The following is a 19,752-nucleotide window of genomic DNA, read 5'->3' as shown; positions in this document are numbered from 1 at the left end:
TTTTGCTCATCTCCTGCCCTTCTTTTCCCCCACCCCTTCCTTTTTCTAGCGCCAGAGTAACAACCGGGAATTATAATATTTCAAGGTTTATAATATACTGTACTGTTAAATGCAGCAAATACAGAAACCTCTTGTTGGAAAGTTCCTGAGATGAAGGGAAACCTACGACACTATTGTTGCAACTTCGAAAACTTCCAATTTTGAGAAGAAAAAGCAAATCATAGTCGTGGGCTACCTTAGCCTTCAACAGTGCACGTCTTCCTTTCTGTTTGATTTTTTTCAAGGCTACCCGTGGCTAACTCAGACGCCCGCGGGGCAGCGGTCCTTAACCAGCAGGCCCAACCAGCTCCCAGCCAGCTAAGAGCTACAGGGAGATCTCAGCACAAATGAGCTCCGCCCCTCCTTTGCCAGGAGGCGTGCACCCGACGGGGGGTGGGGGGGGGAAGGCCACGCCCCCACGAGGGGCGGGACTGCCTCTCAGCCATCTCCTCCCCAGAGGCTCGGGGCGCTGTCCCGGCGTGACGTCATCCAGAAAGCCCGCCCTGGTTGGAGGGAATTTAGAAGAAAACAGGGCGGGAAGGAGGCGGAGTCTAGTTTCCCTGGAGACGGGTTGCTCGGCGGTCGCTTGGTAACCGGTCGCGGCGGTCCCGTCTGCGGCAACGCAGGCGGCTCAGGCGGCCGAGGTCTGTGGGCCGAAGCCCACGCGGGGCTCTTTCTGCCTGCTCTGTGATGGCGGCTGCGACGGCAGTGGTCACGCCCTCAGGTTTGGAGGATGGGGTGTCTCGGTCCCGCGGCGAAGGGGCCGGGGAGGTGGTCGTGGAGCGGGGGCCTGGTGCGGCCTACCACATGTTCGTGGTGATGGAGGACCTGGTGGAGAAGCTGAAGCTACTCCACTACGAGGAGGAACTCCTCCGGAAGAACAACCTGAAGCCCCCGTCCAGGTGGGTGCCCTCGTTCTCCAGCGCCTGGGAGCCGGCCAGGCCCGGGGAGATGCCTCCTCCGCCTTCTGGGGAACCTTGAACGCGAGTTGCACTTGCCTCCATCTTCCTAGGCAGGAAGGGGCACTTCCCCCCGAACTTGGCGACAGAGGCCACGGAGTTCACAGAGTTGAGACTTGGTGTTTTTTAGAGAGAGTAAAGTTTCAGAAACGCAGAAAAGACTGGAAGACGGCTTTCCTAGACTTTAAAGCACCCACGCACCTCCACAAAATGCAAACTGTTTTTTCTGATTATAAAAGTTGTAAAAGAACCTATTGTAGAGGACTCAAAAAAACACAAGAAAGGGTGTAGAAAAAAAATACTGAAATCACCCATAATCTCATTCCCAAAGATGAATATCACTTTAGCTGCTTCTAGTTTTTGTTTTCCTCTGAGATAATTTGTCTCTACAAGTGGTTAACTGCGGGTACCTAGGACCTTGCTCGACTTTATATGCAGTAAGTAAACTTGTTGATTAATTGTTATGGTTTAAAAGACTCCTGCCTTTGCAGTAACAGTACTCTCAGAAACTAAGAAGTGGAAAAGACAAATGAAACGACAGCTACTGGAACTGTGTCTATCGTACAACCTAAAATTCTGCCCTTGTTCTGGTGGGGAACAGTCCATCATATCCTGAAGTCAATGCCATTAGTTGTTGAGGGTAATGCACAGCTAGCACTTTCTCTTCCAGTTAGTGTAGCTTAGTGATAGTCAGATAAATAAGCTAATACTTAGATTTGTTTATTGTGTAAAGTGCAATTTAGATTAAAAATCTGTAGTGATTTCTTTGAATGGGTATAGCTTGGCTAAAATAATTTCCCATGACAGTTTTGATCTCATTAGTCGATCTCTTCCAATAGCTTGAATTTTAAGATATGTAGGCTCTATGTAAACTGCCCATATTGCTAAGTCGGTCTATAATAAAAGTTAGAGGAAAAAGTAGTGTTGCTTGATCCATGATAGAAATTGTGAGATTGAGAGTTATTACATAAATGAATTAAACAGGATAATATAAATAACCAACATTTTCTATGATAAAAATGCATTTTTGCCCCCAAGTATATTTTTCAAACTAAAAGAAAATGGCTTTAAGGCTCTAGTGATATAACCTCAGTACTATTTCCTCAGGAGTTCAGCAGGATATTTTGAATCATGGATTTGAGTGGCAATATCCTAATTTAATGGTTCTCAAGAGTGTGGTCATCAGACCAAAAGCAGTATCACTTGGGAACTTATTAGAAGTGCAGTTCCACGGGCCCTTTCCCTGGTCTACTGTATCAGAAATTTTAGGGGTGGAGCCTAGAAGTCTGTGTTTAACAAGCTTTTCAGGTGATTCTGATGCATGCTAAAGTTTGCAAACCGCTCTACTAGGTCTGGAGGATCTTTCAGTATCCAGTCCTGTGTCATGGACTTGTCATCAGCCAGTAAGGAAAAGATGAATTTTTAGCAGTGGGTACTTTGAAGGGGTTGTGAACATATACCTGGAAGAACTTCATTACCTTTTTCTTCCCAGCCATCTCTTACCTTTCAAAACATTTACACTTACCCTGCAGGACAAACTTTGGAAAACATGAAAGAGTAGACTGCTGATTCTTATTTAAAATAGTTATAATAGCTATAAATACAGTTATGAACATAATGGCAATAACTGCACATAAAAGGGCAAAATTAGATCGTTGATCAGCTGACTCAAATGTTGTTAGCAAGTTTTATTCTTAACCTATTTAAGTATAAATCATATTGATCTTCCTAGGACTGTTTTTAGTAGGCTAAGGGATTTAGCAAAAGTCAATAAATGTTTGTTAGACTGTGGATATGCTACTTAGTGGTTGTTGAGGCTGGCTGCATCTCAAAACCATATACGAAGCTTTTGGAACATACTTGTACTGGGGCTCTACTCCCAGAAGTTCTGATTTAATTCATGAGGGAATAAGCAATGCTTGGTCCAGTAGCTATAGTTTGAGGAGCTCCTCAGGGGATTCAGCTATGCAGCCAAGATGAGAACAACTGTTTAACATACCCGATAGGTTAGGAACAGTATGTAAAGATACCAGGGACATTGTAAAATATGTAAAAATGCATAGTGAATAATCATAAAGGTCTTTTGTTAAACTCTGAAATTCTCTTTAATTCCAAATTACCATTTTCAAGAGGTACTCTCTTATTAATTATTCCTGACATAAATGATTTTGGCAAAAGTTGTACATGATCAGTTTTTTAACATGCCCTGCATTTACTTGAGTGTAAGTTCTTTGATCTAATATTTTGTGTACAGTAGTAATTACCCTAGTCCTGTTGATTAAAAACTTTAATATGAGTGTTGTGGATTACTGGAAACTTCAAAGGGTGAATTGCAGATTTTTTTTTAATTTAAAAAATGTTAAATTAAAATTAAAGCCATTAAAATATTTCATATTCCATCCTCCCCCCTTGTTTTGAAACAGACACTATTTTGCACTGCCTACCAACCCTGGTGAACAGTTCTACATGTTTTGCACTCTTGCTGCTTGGTTGATTAACAAAGCAGGACGCCCCTTTGAGCAACCTCAAGAATATGATGACCCTAATGCAACTATATCTAACATATTATCTGAGCTTCGATCCTTTGTAAGTGTAAATAACTGTCTTCTTTCAGAATGTTGTCAAGTTATGAATTTTAATATTGGTAATTCAACAACATAGATGCTACCCTTTTAGATGAATTGTCTATGAATAACAATATCTATACACACCCAATACATACGTATGTAAAATTATATTTGGGTTTTTTTCAGATAAAACCTCAGAATGGTTGGTATTATAATATTAATGCCACTTCTAAAAATGTTCAATGTACTCTTTGTAGCCCAAAGTAATAATATTTTTCTTAATCTTGTTATGTCTCAGAGGTAAATTTATGGATACTTAGTTCTCCTTTTAAAAAATGCTAGTAGGAAGCTGAAACATTGTATTTTGAAAGGGAACTTTGATTTAATAGACCATGATAGCGGTTGGTTGTACTTTTCATTTCTGACTTTTCCTGGGGGGCATTCAGTAAGAACTTTTGGTATACATGTTATTAACTTTTGACAAGTGATTCATTCTGTCCTTCCTATGGTTGTTTAATGATAGGATACCAAGCTAGTAGCTTTACTGTTTTTTTTGTTTTTGTTTTTGTTTTTTCACCCTAATAGGATCAGTTACTTGTTCTGTCATGGGGTTATTGCCTTTCAATTTGATACCTTTGACAATAAAACATCCTCATTTTCCTTTAGTGTATGTATCAATGGATAGAAAAGATGGACTTCTAAGAAGCAATATAGTTCATTATTTTAAACCATATTTGAGAAATAGAGAAGCAATAGACTTTTTCAGGAGTACTTTGCTTAAAATATTTTGACATATGGAATATAAATAACAAATAAGACACTGTATATCTTTTGTATTTCAGGGTAGAACTGCAGATTTTCCTCCTTCAAAATTAAAGTCAGGATTTGGAGAACATATATGCTATGTTCTTGACTGTCTAGCTGAAGAAGCATTAAAATATATTGGTTTCACCTGGAAAAGGTAAAAATTACCCAACCTGACAATGGTAATTTTATGTGGATAGCTTTTTCCTCTGTGGGTTCAGAGCTGTTTAATTGAACTGACAGGGAGTACTTCCTCTTGACTATTCTAAACTGAAAATGCCACAAGTGATTAAAAATGTCTGTGTATAGACAAAACTGGAATATCTGATTTTATCATGCTCTTGCCCAATTCAAATTTAAGTAATTATTAAAGGTTCAACTGTAAATGAATATCTTCATCAATGAAGGAAATTTTTTCAAGATCTCTTTATTTATATACACAAAGATGGAATATACATGGTGGTAACTGATAGCTGTAGATTTAAGGAAAAAATGGAAATTAATATAGTACTTTAAAATGGGATTTTCCCTTTTTTTATAGATACTGGCCAAGAATAATAGCCATCTGAAGAAGCCACCTGACATTCTCTTAGATCTTGTTTATTGTTTCTTTCTCTGACTTGACAGTGATGTGTTGTTTATATTTCTATGATCATATTTATCCCTTGGTTTTAAACTCATTTGTTTTCAGGTCAGGCTTTCTTGCCAGAAACTATAAACTCTTCATATATACTGTATAGCAGTTAGCATAGCACTTTGTATATCACAGATGCTCACAGCATTTTAAACCGTATGAAATAACTAATATTCATCTACTAATGAACTAAAAAATGGCAATTTTATGCTTCAACCTAAATATTATGAGTTAGTGCGGTATAAGGAATAACTATATGATTCAGATTACTTCTTTATTGGACTCCAAGAAAAGTTATGAGATGTGATACTCCATTTGGCATTTTTAAATATTATTAATTTTATTGTCCAATGTGTTCTAAATTCACCTGAAGTGATCCGTTTCTCAACCATTATTCAGTTTTGTACTTCCTTTATTTGTAGGCATATCTAATTCTTGGCCACGTATTGTGATTTTGATAATTTATAAGGACTGTAAATATATGGGGAGGGAAAAGAGGGGAAAATATTGAAAACAGGCATCAGAGAATATGTCAGCTATGTAATGTGTAGTTTACATAGAAGTTACATATTTATAGATGACTATTTTACTTATTAAATATGTCAAAACAAATCCTAGAAGAACATTGCCTTTTAGACATTATCTAATTCTAATTAATAAAAAAATAGGAAATTTATTTTTTAAATGTTGATTTTTATATTTTGTTAACCTGTCTGAGGTATAGATTTTTAAAATAAGTTTCCAGAAATAAACCTAAGTACTTTTGGGTATTTTTAATATGGGAAATACATGTCACTAATCTTGATGGAGAAATGATTGTTCAATACTTAGTATTAGGACCACTGATTAGATTTTGGAAATAAGCTGGAGCCTTTCTTATTCCATCAAAATAAATTTCAGATTGATGAAAGGTGTAAATGTGAAAAATGAAACTGTAGGAGTACTAAAAAGTCAAAGGTGGTTGAGATGTGTCATGTGAGGGAAAAGCTAGGATCCATGCAAGAAGAGGTTGCCAAGTCTATGTAACAAGAATTGTAAAAATCCTGAATGGCCAAGATTATATAAGTAATAGACTGGAAAAAATAGTTTTAACACAAGTTAAGCAAAGCACCCATTTTCTTAACATACAAAAGGGCAAAGGGCATAAATAGACATTTCACTGGAAAAGAAACACCAATAACTGATTAAACCATGAAAAAGTGTTCAATCATTCTCCTGTGAAAGAAATGCAATAAAACAAGAGAGATTTTTCATGTATATGATTGGCAAAGATTAACATTTATTTACAATATTGGTGAACATGTGGAAATGGAGTCACTGTTTTTGGGAATGTGAAGTAGGGTAACATTTTGGAAGTTGGTTTTTGGTGATATACGTCAAAACAATACAATGTACAAAGTTGTTGACCCAGCTATTCGTTTTACTGGTATAAATTAATTGTAATTGATAGACGTAAAGATAAATGTACAAGGATGATCTTTGTAAAATTGTTTAGTAAAGAAAACCAGAAACCACCTCAATGTTCATCCATAGTTGCTAATTAAATTAGTTATGGTACTATTTAACAGTTCAATGGAATACAGTGCCGGGGGGTGGGGGGGAGAGAAAAATGTATATGTACTTAAATGTGGTATATTAGTAAGTGAAAAAAGTATATTGGGTAACTATATGCATGTTACCATCCTAATTGTGTAAATTTATTCTTTAAATTTGGAGAGAAACATTTTTGCTTCTTTATGTAGAAAGTTTCAGAAAGAGTACATCAAACATGTAATGGTGATTATGGAAGGCAGGTAGAAAAGGATAATATCTGGTGTAGAAGGGATTCTTAATATTCACATTATACCTTTTTGTCATGCTAAAATGCTTTGTTTTTAACTCTCCTCTCATACTAAGCTTTATTATTTTAGACCAACATACCCAGTGGAAGAATTAGAAGAAGAAACTGTCCCAGAAGATGATGCAGAATTAACATTAAATAAAGTGGATGAAGAATTTGTGGTATGTGTGTTGCTGAACTTTTTGTTTTTGTTTTTGTTTTGGATTTCTTTCCCTTCCTTTAATTCCCCCAGATTTCCATTTTCAGGAATATATTTTGTTTCATTGTTTCTAGAGAAGAAAAGCTTTTAAATAGTGTACCCAGTATCAGTTGTTTAGACTTTTGGTTAAGTTAATGCTCATGGTTTCTAATGACTGAGGTCTGATATAGTCAAGGTTCTTAAACTATAGACAGGAAATAGTGAACTGCTAGTTATATGAGTAACCATTTTATTAGCAACCATTCTTGATTTTAAATAGGCTATAAATAATAAAGAACTTAAAAAGAACAGTAGTATTTAGGATTAATATATTCTGCTTCATAAGAACAGTATTCATTTCTCAGGGACTTCTGTATGCTTCTAAAATTAGAATAAGTACCACCCGTTAGGAATTTTTAAAAATACTTATAAATACCAACATTATTTAAATTGTTGGGCAGTATCTTGGCCTTTACCATTCTTAACATTCTATTTATATTCTGAAACTAAATAATCAAGTCTATAACAGATTAGACAACTAACATGGTAGAGACAAAGAACACTTTCTCATAACCAGAGATGGATTGACCATGGTGTTTTAGGAAGTATAATGTGATCTGAAATTGAAATAGCAGGAAAAAACCCTTTTTTAAAGTGTACTTTACTGTCATAAACCAATTACATTTTCAAGGTGAATTTTTAAATAAGTAGATAATAAGTATATTCTATATTTCAGCTTAATTTATTATGTGATTATATACTACAAAGATATTAATCACTGCATCATTTTATAGCAAATGCTGAAAATAACCATTAAATAAATTAGACTATATCCAAATAGTAGAATATTGTATAGCCATTAAGATTGTTTACAAAGAAATGTTATTGACATAGGGATGATAACTTATGCTGTATGCATAAATTCAAGTATGTAAAATATACAAAAAAAGAAAAAATAACAATATGTCAACATTAGTTACATATGGATAGAAAGATTATGGATGATTATTTTCTTTTCTGTGCTTCTTTGTATTATCAAAGTTTTTAATGTGTCTTATCAGAGCATAAATATTTTAAACTGTAAATATAAAAAAGATCATTCTGTTATTTACAGAAGGAAAAAGACCATTGTAAAAGTAATGAATTTAATAGATATCTTTTTAAATATGACACATTTAAAAAATTAAGGTAAATGTATATTCATTCTGCATGTGTTTTATTGAGCACCTATTGGGCAAGACGCTGGTGGAACTGTATGTACAAAGGCTCTGAGGCAGGAAGGAGCTTAGCTTGATCAAGGATCTGAGAAAAGACCACTGGGGCCAGATACCCTAAATGAGGCGGGTGTGTGTGTGTGTGTGTGTGTGTGTGTGTGTGTGTGAGATAAGATTAACAAGGAAGATAGACCAAGTCCAGATCATTTTCGCCATTTTTAAGGAGTTTAGACTTTTTTCTTGTGTAATAGATCTTTTCATTCAGGCCCAGAGAATGTTAAGTTCTCACATATTGCCAATTGTTCACCTCATTAATTTTACTCAGGTATTTTCCTCATCTTGTCTTTTTAGTAACTGTTTATTAGTTAATGGTTTATGAACAGAAACCTGGTCCTAGCGCATCAACTTTTAGCTTCAGAGACATAACTGAAACCTGCCAGTCAGGGGAAAAAAAAAAGGTACAAAAACCTACTAGCCAGAAAGAAAGCTCTGAAGGTGGAAACCAAATTTACACTTTTTTTGTACCTCTACGTTATTGTACAGTGCTTGGTGCAAAGTGGATATTCATTAAATATTTGACTACCAAATCAGCTGTCAGTAAATTGCTGTGTAACTTGTAGAAATTATAGCTGATTTTTTTCTGAGAACCCTTTGAAGTCCAAAGCAGCATCATTAGGTATGTAAATTAGAGATACAAACTAGAAAGCAGCCTCTTTGCACATTTCTTCCCAACTATAAGGTAAAGTCCTTCTACTGTCATAAGACCAAACTGAAGGCCTTCTTCAAAGCCCTGAGGCTGTTAGTTAGTTCCCTTATGTCAAGTCTCTTGAATTTTTTCCTTTTTTCTTTCTTTCTTTTTCCCTTTCTTTCTCTCTCTCTTTCTCTTTCTCTCTTTCTCTCTTTCTCTCTTTCTCTCTCTCTTTCTCTCTTTCTCTCTTTCTTTCTTTCTTTCTTTCTTTCTTTCTTTCTTTCTTTCTTTCTTTCTTTTTCTTATCATATTCTAAGGAGCCCTCAGTTACCTCTCCCATTCCTTTTGTTAAGGAGATCAGTGCTAAAAAGCATTTGGACAGTGGGATGTTACATTATTTTGTTGCCAGAGTTTGAGGTGGCTCAAGGATGGAAAAGATTAATTTCTGACAGAGTAAAATTCTGCTATAATCATCTAGAAACTAGAATCCTTCAGTTTTAGACTTGTCATATCAAGGTAGGACACACTGATAACTGTTAAAAAGGTAAAACAAGTATTGGTCACAAAACAATATTTTTACCTGCTGTATATAATCATATACTTAGTAATTGGCAGTTAGAGAAGTAAAAGGGTATATGCTAAGCAAAGAAACAGTAGGAAATTGTTCAGTGTCTTCTAAATAACCAAAATCAGAATACTCCATTTATTTTAAAGCTTTTTTGGTAAGTCTGTTTATATTCAAATTGCTTTTGAATACTGTCTTAATAATATTTAGTAACAAATCTTTTTTTTGACTGCCTACTATTAAAGCTTTTTGCCTATTAGTGTTTAATCCAGTACTAATTCAACAAGTATTTATTGATCCCCTATGTAAACTGTACTGATTAGGTTATTGTAAAAGCATAATAAACTTGTCTCTCTCCCATGGGCATCAAGTCATTGGCGTTTCAGTCATTTACTCTCGTTGTTAAGTAGGTCATCATTAGTGCAAACACACAATAAACTGAGCCGCGTCTCAAAGGTGTGCATCTGCATTTATGGTTAAGATTTAAGATGTAAACAGTTACATCAATTTTGTGTACACCTCTATGCTCCACTGCTCCTCCTCCCTAAAAATGTAAATGTAAAAAAATGTAAACATAAAAAAGTAAATGTCAGTTGAGTCTATTTATACTCTGCATTTACATTGGTTCATATTTTACAAAAATCTTTCCAGTTCCCCAAAGATTAGCATAGTTCTCATAACTTACCTTAGTGGCCCCACCCCCCAGAGTTTCAGAGTGATCTGGGATGGGACCTTAGAATTTGCATCCTAACAAGTTCCCAGGTGATGCTGATGCTGTGGTCTCAGAACCACATTTTGAGAACCACTGTCTTACATCCTTCTAAATTCTTAAAATCACTGTATGTGTGGAAGTGTCCAACAAATAATTTTTTCCTTTGAGGACCAAGCTCCATTTGCTGTATTACCACGTCCTTAAGCCTGGGTTATTGTTAAATTTGTTTCACCCGCTATGTCACTTATCACCACAGAGACATTTGAAGAGAAAGGGGAGCTAATTTTTTGACCTTCATGCTTTAGAACCTGCTCAAGACTTCATATTTGCTGTATATTGGGGAGGGGATTGCCTCTCAAAGGGTCACTTCTGACCCTACAGCCCACACCAATTGGCCCAGGGGTCAGAACCAACTTTGAATCTACATCAACTATCCTTTAAGATAGTTAATATCTAAGATACAAGGTTAGTATCTCAAATATATATTTATATCTTTAAATAGATTTAATATTTTAATATCTTTAAATAGACCTAGGGCCCATGGGCCAAAGAGTACTAATGACTAAACTTAGTAATTTATTAAACTTGAACATATAAGAGATGAGATGTCAAAAATATGAATTAATGGGATTGGTCCACAGTGCAGGTGAGAATATTCTGTGTCTGTCAACTTCATTTTTGTCCATTTTAGTCATGTTACTCAAAATTGACATTAACTCCTTCCATTATCTTTCTATTTCATATATACCACTCTGTACTGTTTCTTATTCTTATGCTTATTTATCCCTAGTTTTATAGTAATGGCTCTTCCTTCTTCCTTGTTTTTCTTTTTTCAGTAACTATAAAAAGGCCCTGTTGTAAAAGACACCATTAAAACCTCTAAAAACAGATGACCTGTTAATAACATTATGCCCTAGTTTACACACACTACCAGGCTTTTAAATACCCTTTCCTGCATTGGTCTTTATATTGAGCTTAGTATATTGTGTACGTAAAAACTGGAAATACATTTTTTAAATTGTAACTTTTTATAATTATTAACTTTTAAAACTCTTATTTTTCTAAGGAAGAGGAGACAGACAATGAAGAAAACTTTATTGATCTCAACGTTTTGAAGGCCCAGACATATCGCTTGGTAAGTTACATGGAATACACACAGGACCAACAAGCAATCAGTATACTTGTTCTGCTGAAAGTTGAAACAAGTAGAAACCATTGTTTGCCATTGTTTTGTGCATGATGTGAAAAGTAGCTCTCAAAAGTTGTTTCCTATATATAAAATGTTATAATTATAGCAAATAAAAAATCTGGAGGGTCGAGTGAGACAGCCTCTAATCTGTACCATGGAAAATCCACATACTGCTTCTCATATAAACTGAAAATAACTCATTTGTCATTTTTATTATAGAAAGACATTATTTGATTTCAAGTTATTTTCCATTCTAATTGACTAGTATTGAATGGTCTTGATTATAGGAAAATACTTAAATGGTAATTCTTTGAAATTAAAATGGATTATTTTAAGACTGGTATATGGATAAAGTAGTCAGACCTTGCTTTAAGTCAGTGTAGGTTTATGTTAATTAGGAAATAAATGTAGTCTATAAATGAGAACCCACTCAATGAAATGTTTCCTTTTTTTAAAAAAATTATTTTTAATGTTTATTTTTGAGAGAAGTGAGAGACAGAGCACAATCAGGGGAGGGGCAGAGAGAGAGGGAGACACAGTCCGAAGCAGGGTCCAGGCTCTGAGCTGTCAGCACAGAGCCTGATGCAGGGCTTGAACTCACAAACCAAGAGATCATGACCTGAGCTAAAGTCAGAGGCTTAACCACCTAAGTCACCCAGGAGCCCCTCAATGAGATATTTCAAAAGTACATGTAGGATTTTTGTATTTCATTATATATATATTCAAATAAATGATACTTAATTGTTCAAAAAGGTATGCATGGAATATAATATTTTTTTTTAATGTTTTAACTGTTTTATTTTAAGTGTATTTATTTTTGAGAGAAAGAGAGAAACAGACCACGAGCAGGATAGGGGCAGAGAGAGAGAGAGAGAGAGAGAGAGAGAGAGAGAATCCCAAGCAGTCTCTGTGCTGTCAGGATGGAGCCTGATGAAGGTCTCAATCCCATGAACTGTGACATCACAACCTGAGCCGAAATCAAGAGTCGGACGCTCACCTGACTGAGCCACCCAGATGCTCCTGGAATGTAATATTCTTATTTGCCCTTTATTTAACTTTTCTTGTCTAAATTCTACAAACAAGTTTGAAACTTCCTTGGCCATCCCACCCCAGGACGATCTTTTCATTTATCATTTACTGCCTTAGTATCATTAGTCAGCATTATTTATAATTGTTAATGATATGTGTGTTTTCTGCCCACCTTGAGATGCAATAAAACATAACGTACAATATTGTGGCTAACTTGCCTGAATGTGTGAGTTGACTTTTAATACATTTATATTCTCCATAGCATAACACAGAAGATGCCAAATACATGAATTCATTCATTCATTCTTAAATGAATTAGTGTATTTTTATTGCTCAATTGAAAACTGAGAATATAATATAATCTGATACAGTATATCAGAATAATATGTTAACATTTAAATTCAAACAGATAAACTCCAGTTGTAACAGTACTTTGGTAGTACTTTATAGTTTTCAAAGTACAGTTGACCCTGAACAACACGGGTTTGCACTGCACAGGTGCACTTACCCATGGATTTTTTTCACAATGGATACAGTACAATACTATAAATGTACTTTCTTTATGTTTTTCTCAATAGCATTTTCTTTTGTCTTTATTGTAAGAATACAGTATGTAATGCATATAACATACAAAATGTGCGTTAATTGACTATGTTATCACTAAGGCTTCCAGTCAGTAGTAGGCTATTAGAAGTTAGGGTTTGGGGAGTCAAAAGTTAGTCCCAGATCTTTGATTATGTAGGGGTCAGCACCCCCCTAACTCCAGCGTTGTTCAAGGGTCAACTGCACTTTAAAATACATCCTTTATTGACCTTGTGAAGGGTTTGGGTAGATGTTGTTATCTTAATTGTACAGATACAAAAACTGAAATTTATAATCTTTGGACAGTTTACTCTTTTAAAAAACTAATAAGATTGCAGTAGCTGAATTTGAATTGTTTGTTCTAAACTCCCAAGTCTATTACTTTTTTCCCTTTACACCATACAAGAGTTCAGCAGGTAGGTATGGTTTGTTTGATTCCTACCTTAAACAAGGACACTGTGGTGCTTGATGTTCCTAAGTGCTGAAGATGATAATGAAGTTCTCCTAAAGTATGAGGGGGAAAAAAAGTGATGGATATACAATTATTCTCAGAACGAAACTGTCATTTGTGTTATTCATTCTTCCATTGATAGTATAAATAGAACCTCTAAAGGCCACCTGGGATTCCCTCTGGATAAAGTAGTTTGAGAATTAGAAGGGGTTTAAGTAATTTCATTTGCCTCTATCACTACTCTAAGTTCCTGTTTGTCCTGATTTCAGTTTTTACTTTAAACTATTTAAGTTTTCCCCTACCTATGCCTTTGTAAGTTATCTAGGTATTAGATTCTTTGGACAAATATTATATAACATAAACCCCTTCAAGCTGAGGCTATGTGTGGTTGTATTTTCACAAGAGGAAGAAGTCTGAACACCAGGTGTTTGTGGATGGTCAGCCACAAAGTTCTAATGAGGCAGAAAACCCTTTCATATTTTAAAAAATCTGGCATGCTTATGATGTTGCCCACTAAAGCCGTCTGCCTGAGACAGCTGTATCTGACTCTACCTTATGATGGCTTAGGCTGCTCTTTCCCCAAGACAGAACTGCTATATAGGTTAGTAACATAGATTTAAGATTTTATGTTTCATGCAGCAGGTGGACTCACAATGCAGAGGAAATATTATTTTAGCAAAGTTGCATGCAGTGAGTTTTTTGCTAGAATAGAAATGACATGTACTCTCTAGGAAATTGATGTACTAAATGTAGATGTGACTGTGCCACTCTAGCCATTTATGGATTATAACAGTCCTCTCTACCTGTGATTTTGAAAACATAGATGCTTCTCCAGTCATTCTCTGTTCTCTCACCTTGCTTTATTTTTCTTTACAGACCCTGGCAACATATTAATTTCTATCTATTGTCTATCTCAGTCACTAGAGTGCTCTCTCCTCTGAGTGGGAGCTTTCTTTACTACTTTTTCACCTGTGCCGGGTGTGTAGAGACTGCTCAGTACTGAATAATATTGAAGGAATACGTGCAGAAATGAATGCTATTTTACATTTACAATTTTATAGGCAAGGTATAGCTTAATTTTCATAGAGAAAAGAACTGCTCAACTATAATTACTTCCTCTTCTATGTACCAGGTATGATAATGCAGGGAGAAATCCACTTATATTCCCTTCTTTCACTAAATAAAGTGATACCTAGATACTAAAAAGTGTGCTTGCTCTTAAGGATCGTGATAATGCAAGAAGATGAGCCTGTACAGCATCTTCTTGAGATTTGTGGTAAATCGAGCGAGAGAGAATGTAAATGGAAAAGACGTGTTGCAGATGATGTTCTCTGAAAGTGGACACTGAGACAGGGTTTGTGGTGCAAGATGTTGATTATGAAAGGAAGGGAGAAGACTTGGGCTGGGAGAGAAGCCTAGCTGTGATTCAGGCCTGACAAAACCTGGGGCAACTTGCTGAAGAGCTCTGGACCAAATGCTGCCTGCTTGGCCCCGTCACTGGAGGCAGGCTGCCCTGGGAAGGACATGCGGCCAGGTCGAGGTGGCTCTCTGCAGGTAAGACAGCCTGAGGGGGCTGACAGCAGCAAGCTGTCTGCTGGCCACGTCCTTCCTTGAGAGGGGACCTGGTGGTCCATCTTCCTGACTACCACAACATATTTAAATCCTGCAGCTGCTAATTAGAAGAATTTGTAAAGAGATACTATGTACCCACTGACTAAATTTTGAAGTGTCTACTTGGATCGTGACATAGCAGTAGTGTTTCACGAACCCTGAAAATGTTGTTCTAAGAAAATGGTTCCTCTGATCATTGGTGTATGCTTACAGTGATGAAGCTGGTTTGTTTTGGAAGCACTTGTTTTTCAGAACATTTCTTTACTCTCAGGTTTAAAAAGTATGTTTTAAAGTTACTTTATTCTGTGCCCCCCCCCCAATTCTCTTACACCCCTTATGGCTTTGTCAAATATAATACTTTGCAAGAAAATAACTTTTACAATTAGCAAGGGATTGCTATATCTTCCAAGGTTTTATTTATAGGTTATTTGAATTTTGATATAGCTTTTCTTAGAAGAAAAAAAGATATAAATATTAGTCTTCAAGGCTAGCCCACAAAGTTCTACATTCTCTCTGCCCCTCTGATTTCCTGAATTGTCTTGAAATCCAAAATTTAGCCAAAAACTCCTTGGGGGTGGTCATGGGGAAGACACTGGTGTCGTATTAAAGATCTCACAGTTGGGCAGAGCCCCTGATGGGTAGGGGGACAGTAGAATTTCAGAGATGTGAGGGGCGGGAGCAGGAAAGGAAGGCCCTGGCGGCAAGGTGTTAGGCAGGTGTTTAGGCCATTTCTAGCTCTGTCTCGAGTATGTTAACTGGAAACTGCCTGCACGGTTGTGGCAGCTACACTGTAATTACAAGTGGTCTTTGTTGCTCCCCTCCATTCTGAAGCTCAGTGGAGTCATAGCAGCAGTGTTGTGGCAGCATAACACAGATGTGTCATTCTCCTCCCCCAGTGGAAAAAAGATGGGAGGGAAGCTGTGTGCTCGAGTTCTATTTTTAAATGTCCATCACTTCATTTCAAAACATTTTTTCAAACATGCCATAGATACCATTCTTCCTTGAGATGCTAAATTTGAGGTTTTAGAAACCAAATTCTGAGTTAGACAGCATAAAACCAACTATCTCAAAAGGTTTAAACACAATTGGTTTTTAATTACTTAGCAAAAAATTCATTGTACCAAGAATGAGAGAATTTTTAGCTTAAAAAGCAAAAGCTGTAAGGAAGCAAAAATCTGGGCTTAGAATAAAAATGTCATCTCAGTTTTTGAGTGTCATTGTGGCAAGCCCACAATATTGTAATCAAAAAAGGGAAGAAGATGTATCTACTTTGGTTAATATCTTAAATACTTTAAATTTTCTTCATTTTACATTGGATTTACATTTCACTTCTTGACACAATGTCCTTTCTGAGTAACATAGGAAAAAAGCACTGTTCTGAAATATAACTTGCCCCCTGGGTTTCCACTGGTTCTGATTCCTGCTTGAAGAAAATGGTTTTTCTTCTCCTTTCCTAAAACATTTGAGTGTTTGTCCTCCTGTGTTGTGACTGTGAGAAGTCTGTGGTTGGTGTTTCACAGGAGAAACAATTAAAGCACCACATGTCTGAGCGTGATGGAATGCCTTATGACTGAGTAAATGCTTTTATTTCTCTGGTAACTAACCTGTACCACCCCATCAGTTTTATATCTGGAGGTGAATAGAAAATGTAGGTTAGAGAAAAGAAGCTGTACTCCACACTGCTCAGAAGGAGCTCAAATGGCAGTTCTTGCTGGGTGTAAAAGAGAGTTTTGCTTGATCTTTTACTGTAGCTTTTGAATCCACCCTTGGAATAGGAAAGACTCTTCCTTCCATCCTGATTTTATTGTGAGTCTAAAAAGGAGTAGGAAGCAAGGACTTTTCAAGGTCCTTTCCAGATCTGAGTCCATACCTTCAACACTGGCTCCATGGTGAAGAGTAAGCCTTGGCTAAATTTCTGACTGCATGTCAGTTGAGCACCTGACTCTTGATTTCAGCTCTGGTCATGATCTTAGGGTCGTGAGATCAAGCCCCACCTTGGGCTCTGCCCTGGGCATGGAGCCTACCTAAGATTCTCATTCTCTCTCTCTCTCTCTCCCCCCCTCTCCCTCTCCCTCTCCCTCTCTCCCCCTCCCACCCTCTCTCCCTCCACCCCTCCCCTGCTTGTTCACTCGCTCCCCAAAAAAAAAAAAAATTCTGACTGCATGTCACTAGACACTTAGTAAATTAACCTGTGACTCCACTTTCTTATCTGTGCAGTGGTGACACAATTCTTCCCAGGGTTGTTTTGAAATTAATATAACCTAACTAGCTTGATGCATTTCTTCTTTTATATAATTTTTCATCTTTCCTAGAGGTTGGAACTAAGAGATTGGAATGTTACCAACATCCTCATGTGCTGTAGGAGAGTTAGAAAAAGCCCCCATCTCTCGATACAAATAAGTTTCTAGATTACCATGAGTATTTTTGAGTAAGAAGCTTACATAGGATATAAGTTATCAAGAAGTTTGCATTTTTATGTAATTTGGGAAGCCTTGGTGATGTCATGTCTTTATTTTCATAATCTGTCACATGGATGCTTATTGAAGGCCCACGAGACGAAATCTGCTATCACGTAAGGTCTCCCCTACAGAAATGACTTGGGAATTTGATGAATAGTTAATAGGATATTTTCCAGAGTTCATTTGAGAGCTGTCATTTTATAAATGGATAGATTATATTTCCTGAATCAATGCCAATAGCAGATATTTATTATGTAATTCAGTATATTAGATGGGTACCAAGAATGTGTGCTTTTTTCCGTCCTCTATAAACTATATTCTTTAAATCCACCAAACCCCACCCATCCGTCTCTAGCAGTGTTGGTGCTTTGATGTTTGTCTAATGGTTCATTTTAATCCAGGACATCTAGTTGGGCACTAAGACCTGCTGACTTTGAAATCTCCCTCACATGCATCCCTTCAGCTGTCTTTCAAGGACAAGTCCTCTTCATCTCCTGTCTGGATTATGTAACAATAATGGCCTGAATTGTCTTTGATCCTTACCCTTCAATCCTACCCTCACCCTTTTGTAAAATATTTTTCACCCTACTCTTCTATCTTGCTTACCAAAATGACTTTTATCAGGTCATTTTGAGTTCAGTAACTTTTGATGGCTTTTCAGTGCCTATAGGTCAATGTATATAGATTATAAAACAATAATTTTTTGGTCTGGATTTCCAGACTCTTAGCAGTTTGACAACTGTCCATATAGCCAACCTTATTTTGTTCTGCAGGAGTAACTTTTTTCCAGATAAATGGATCCTCTCAGAAGTTTTCAAACACCTCATGAGCATATCTGCTCTCATCTTTGACCCCTAGATAGGGGTCCTTTCTCTCATCCCTTCTCGTCCTTTCTCTACTTGACTCTTAAACCTTCAGAGTTCAGCTCAAATTCTGTCTTTTTAGTGACACTTTCCCAATTGCCCCAGTCCCATTCAATTCTGTGGCCCACAAATCTACAACACATAACTATTCATAAAACATATTTAGAACATTCTAGAAGGTTCTTTCATGAGGATTTTTATCATTTTATTACTGTCCCTGAAATAGAATAGTACCTGGCATATAGTAGGTGCCAAATAAAGATTTGTTGGATACAGGGCTCCTGGATGCCTCAGTCAGTTAAGCATCTGACTCTTGATTTCTCCTCAGGTCATGATCTCAAAGTTTGTGAGATTGAGCCCCATGTTGGACTGGGCACTGACAGCAGAGCCTGCTTGGGATTCTCTCTCTCTCTCTCTCTCTCTCTCTCTCTCTCTCTTTCTGCCTCTCCCCCACTAGCACTTGTGCACACATGCATTCTCTCTCAAAATAAAGAAACATTTATTAAAAATCATAAAAAAAAGATTTGTTGGCTAAATAAAGTTGTTTTACCTTGCTTGTAACTCTTCTTGGCCTCCCTTCTGGCTTAGAAGACAAAATTCATATTCCTCACCCTAGCTTCTAAGGTCTTTCACAAAGTATTTAACTCTTTTTTTGGCTCCCCAGTATTCGCCTTTCTAAGCCCCCAGTCGCTCTTGATGTGGTGTTCACAAGCCATGTGCATTTCTATTTCAGTATCTTGGCTTATGATGCTTTTCCTGACTATAAACACTTGGCTTGTCTCTTTTCTGCCTATTTGCATTCCATACATCCTTATAAGGTTAAACTTAGATCTCATCGTCTCCATTAAAACACACTTCTCCCTTTCATTCGAATTCCTAAAGCATTTACACCTATACCAGCTAGTTTCTGGAAGTTAATCAAACTTCTTATTTTTACCTGCTTTTATTGAAAACACTTCTTTTTAAAAGTGAAATATACACCTGTTGTTGTTTTTTTTGAATGAAGCCACAAAAAAGTGCAAAGAAAAATTTGAAAACATCCCCAAATCTCATCACCCAGATATAAATACTGTATCACTTTATGCATAATTGCCCTGAGGTTATGTAAGATGCTAGTATTTGGTGAATCCGGATGAAGGGTATATGGGAATTCTTTGTACTATTTGTGTAATTTATTTGTGGGTCTAAACAAATTATACAGACCCAGAAATAGATTGATGAAGTAGTATAGTGTTCATAAAATAATCCAAATAATATGGTGATATTAATAATATAGGAAACAATGCAAATACGTGGGGGGAAAACTGGACTGTTTAATTAACTGGTGATAGAATAATAAGCTGTGCATCTGGTGAAAAAAGTTGGGCT

At 36.5% G+C, this 19,752-nt stretch overlaps 1 protein-coding gene across 1 annotated transcript in view; it reads left to right on the top strand.

Annotated features, from left to right (window-relative positions):
- The first annotated feature begins 612 nt into the window (after positions 1–612).
- Positions 613–19,752, top strand: part of IFT57 (intraflagellar transport 57) — a 52,085-nt gene continuing 32,945 nt past the window's right edge. Inside the window, exons 1-5 of the mRNA XM_007098584.3 lie at positions 613–941; positions 3,422–3,584; positions 4,408–4,526; positions 6,914–7,004; positions 11,267–11,335. Coding sequence (XP_007098646.2) covers positions 730–941; positions 3,422–3,584; positions 4,408–4,526; positions 6,914–7,004; positions 11,267–11,335 — 654 coding nt within the window. The 5' untranslated portion in view covers positions 613–729. The remainder of the gene's footprint in view (positions 942–3,421; positions 3,585–4,407; positions 4,527–6,913; positions 7,005–11,266; positions 11,336–19,752) is intronic.

The sequence above is a fragment of the Panthera tigris genome, chromosome C2 (genome assembly GCF_018350195.1).
Source record: "Panthera tigris isolate Pti1 chromosome C2, P.tigris_Pti1_mat1.1, whole genome shotgun sequence".
Classification (NCBI taxonomy): domain Eukaryota; kingdom Metazoa; phylum Chordata; class Mammalia; order Carnivora; family Felidae; genus Panthera; species Panthera tigris.
This window is presented reverse-complemented; position numbering and strand designations above follow the sequence as displayed.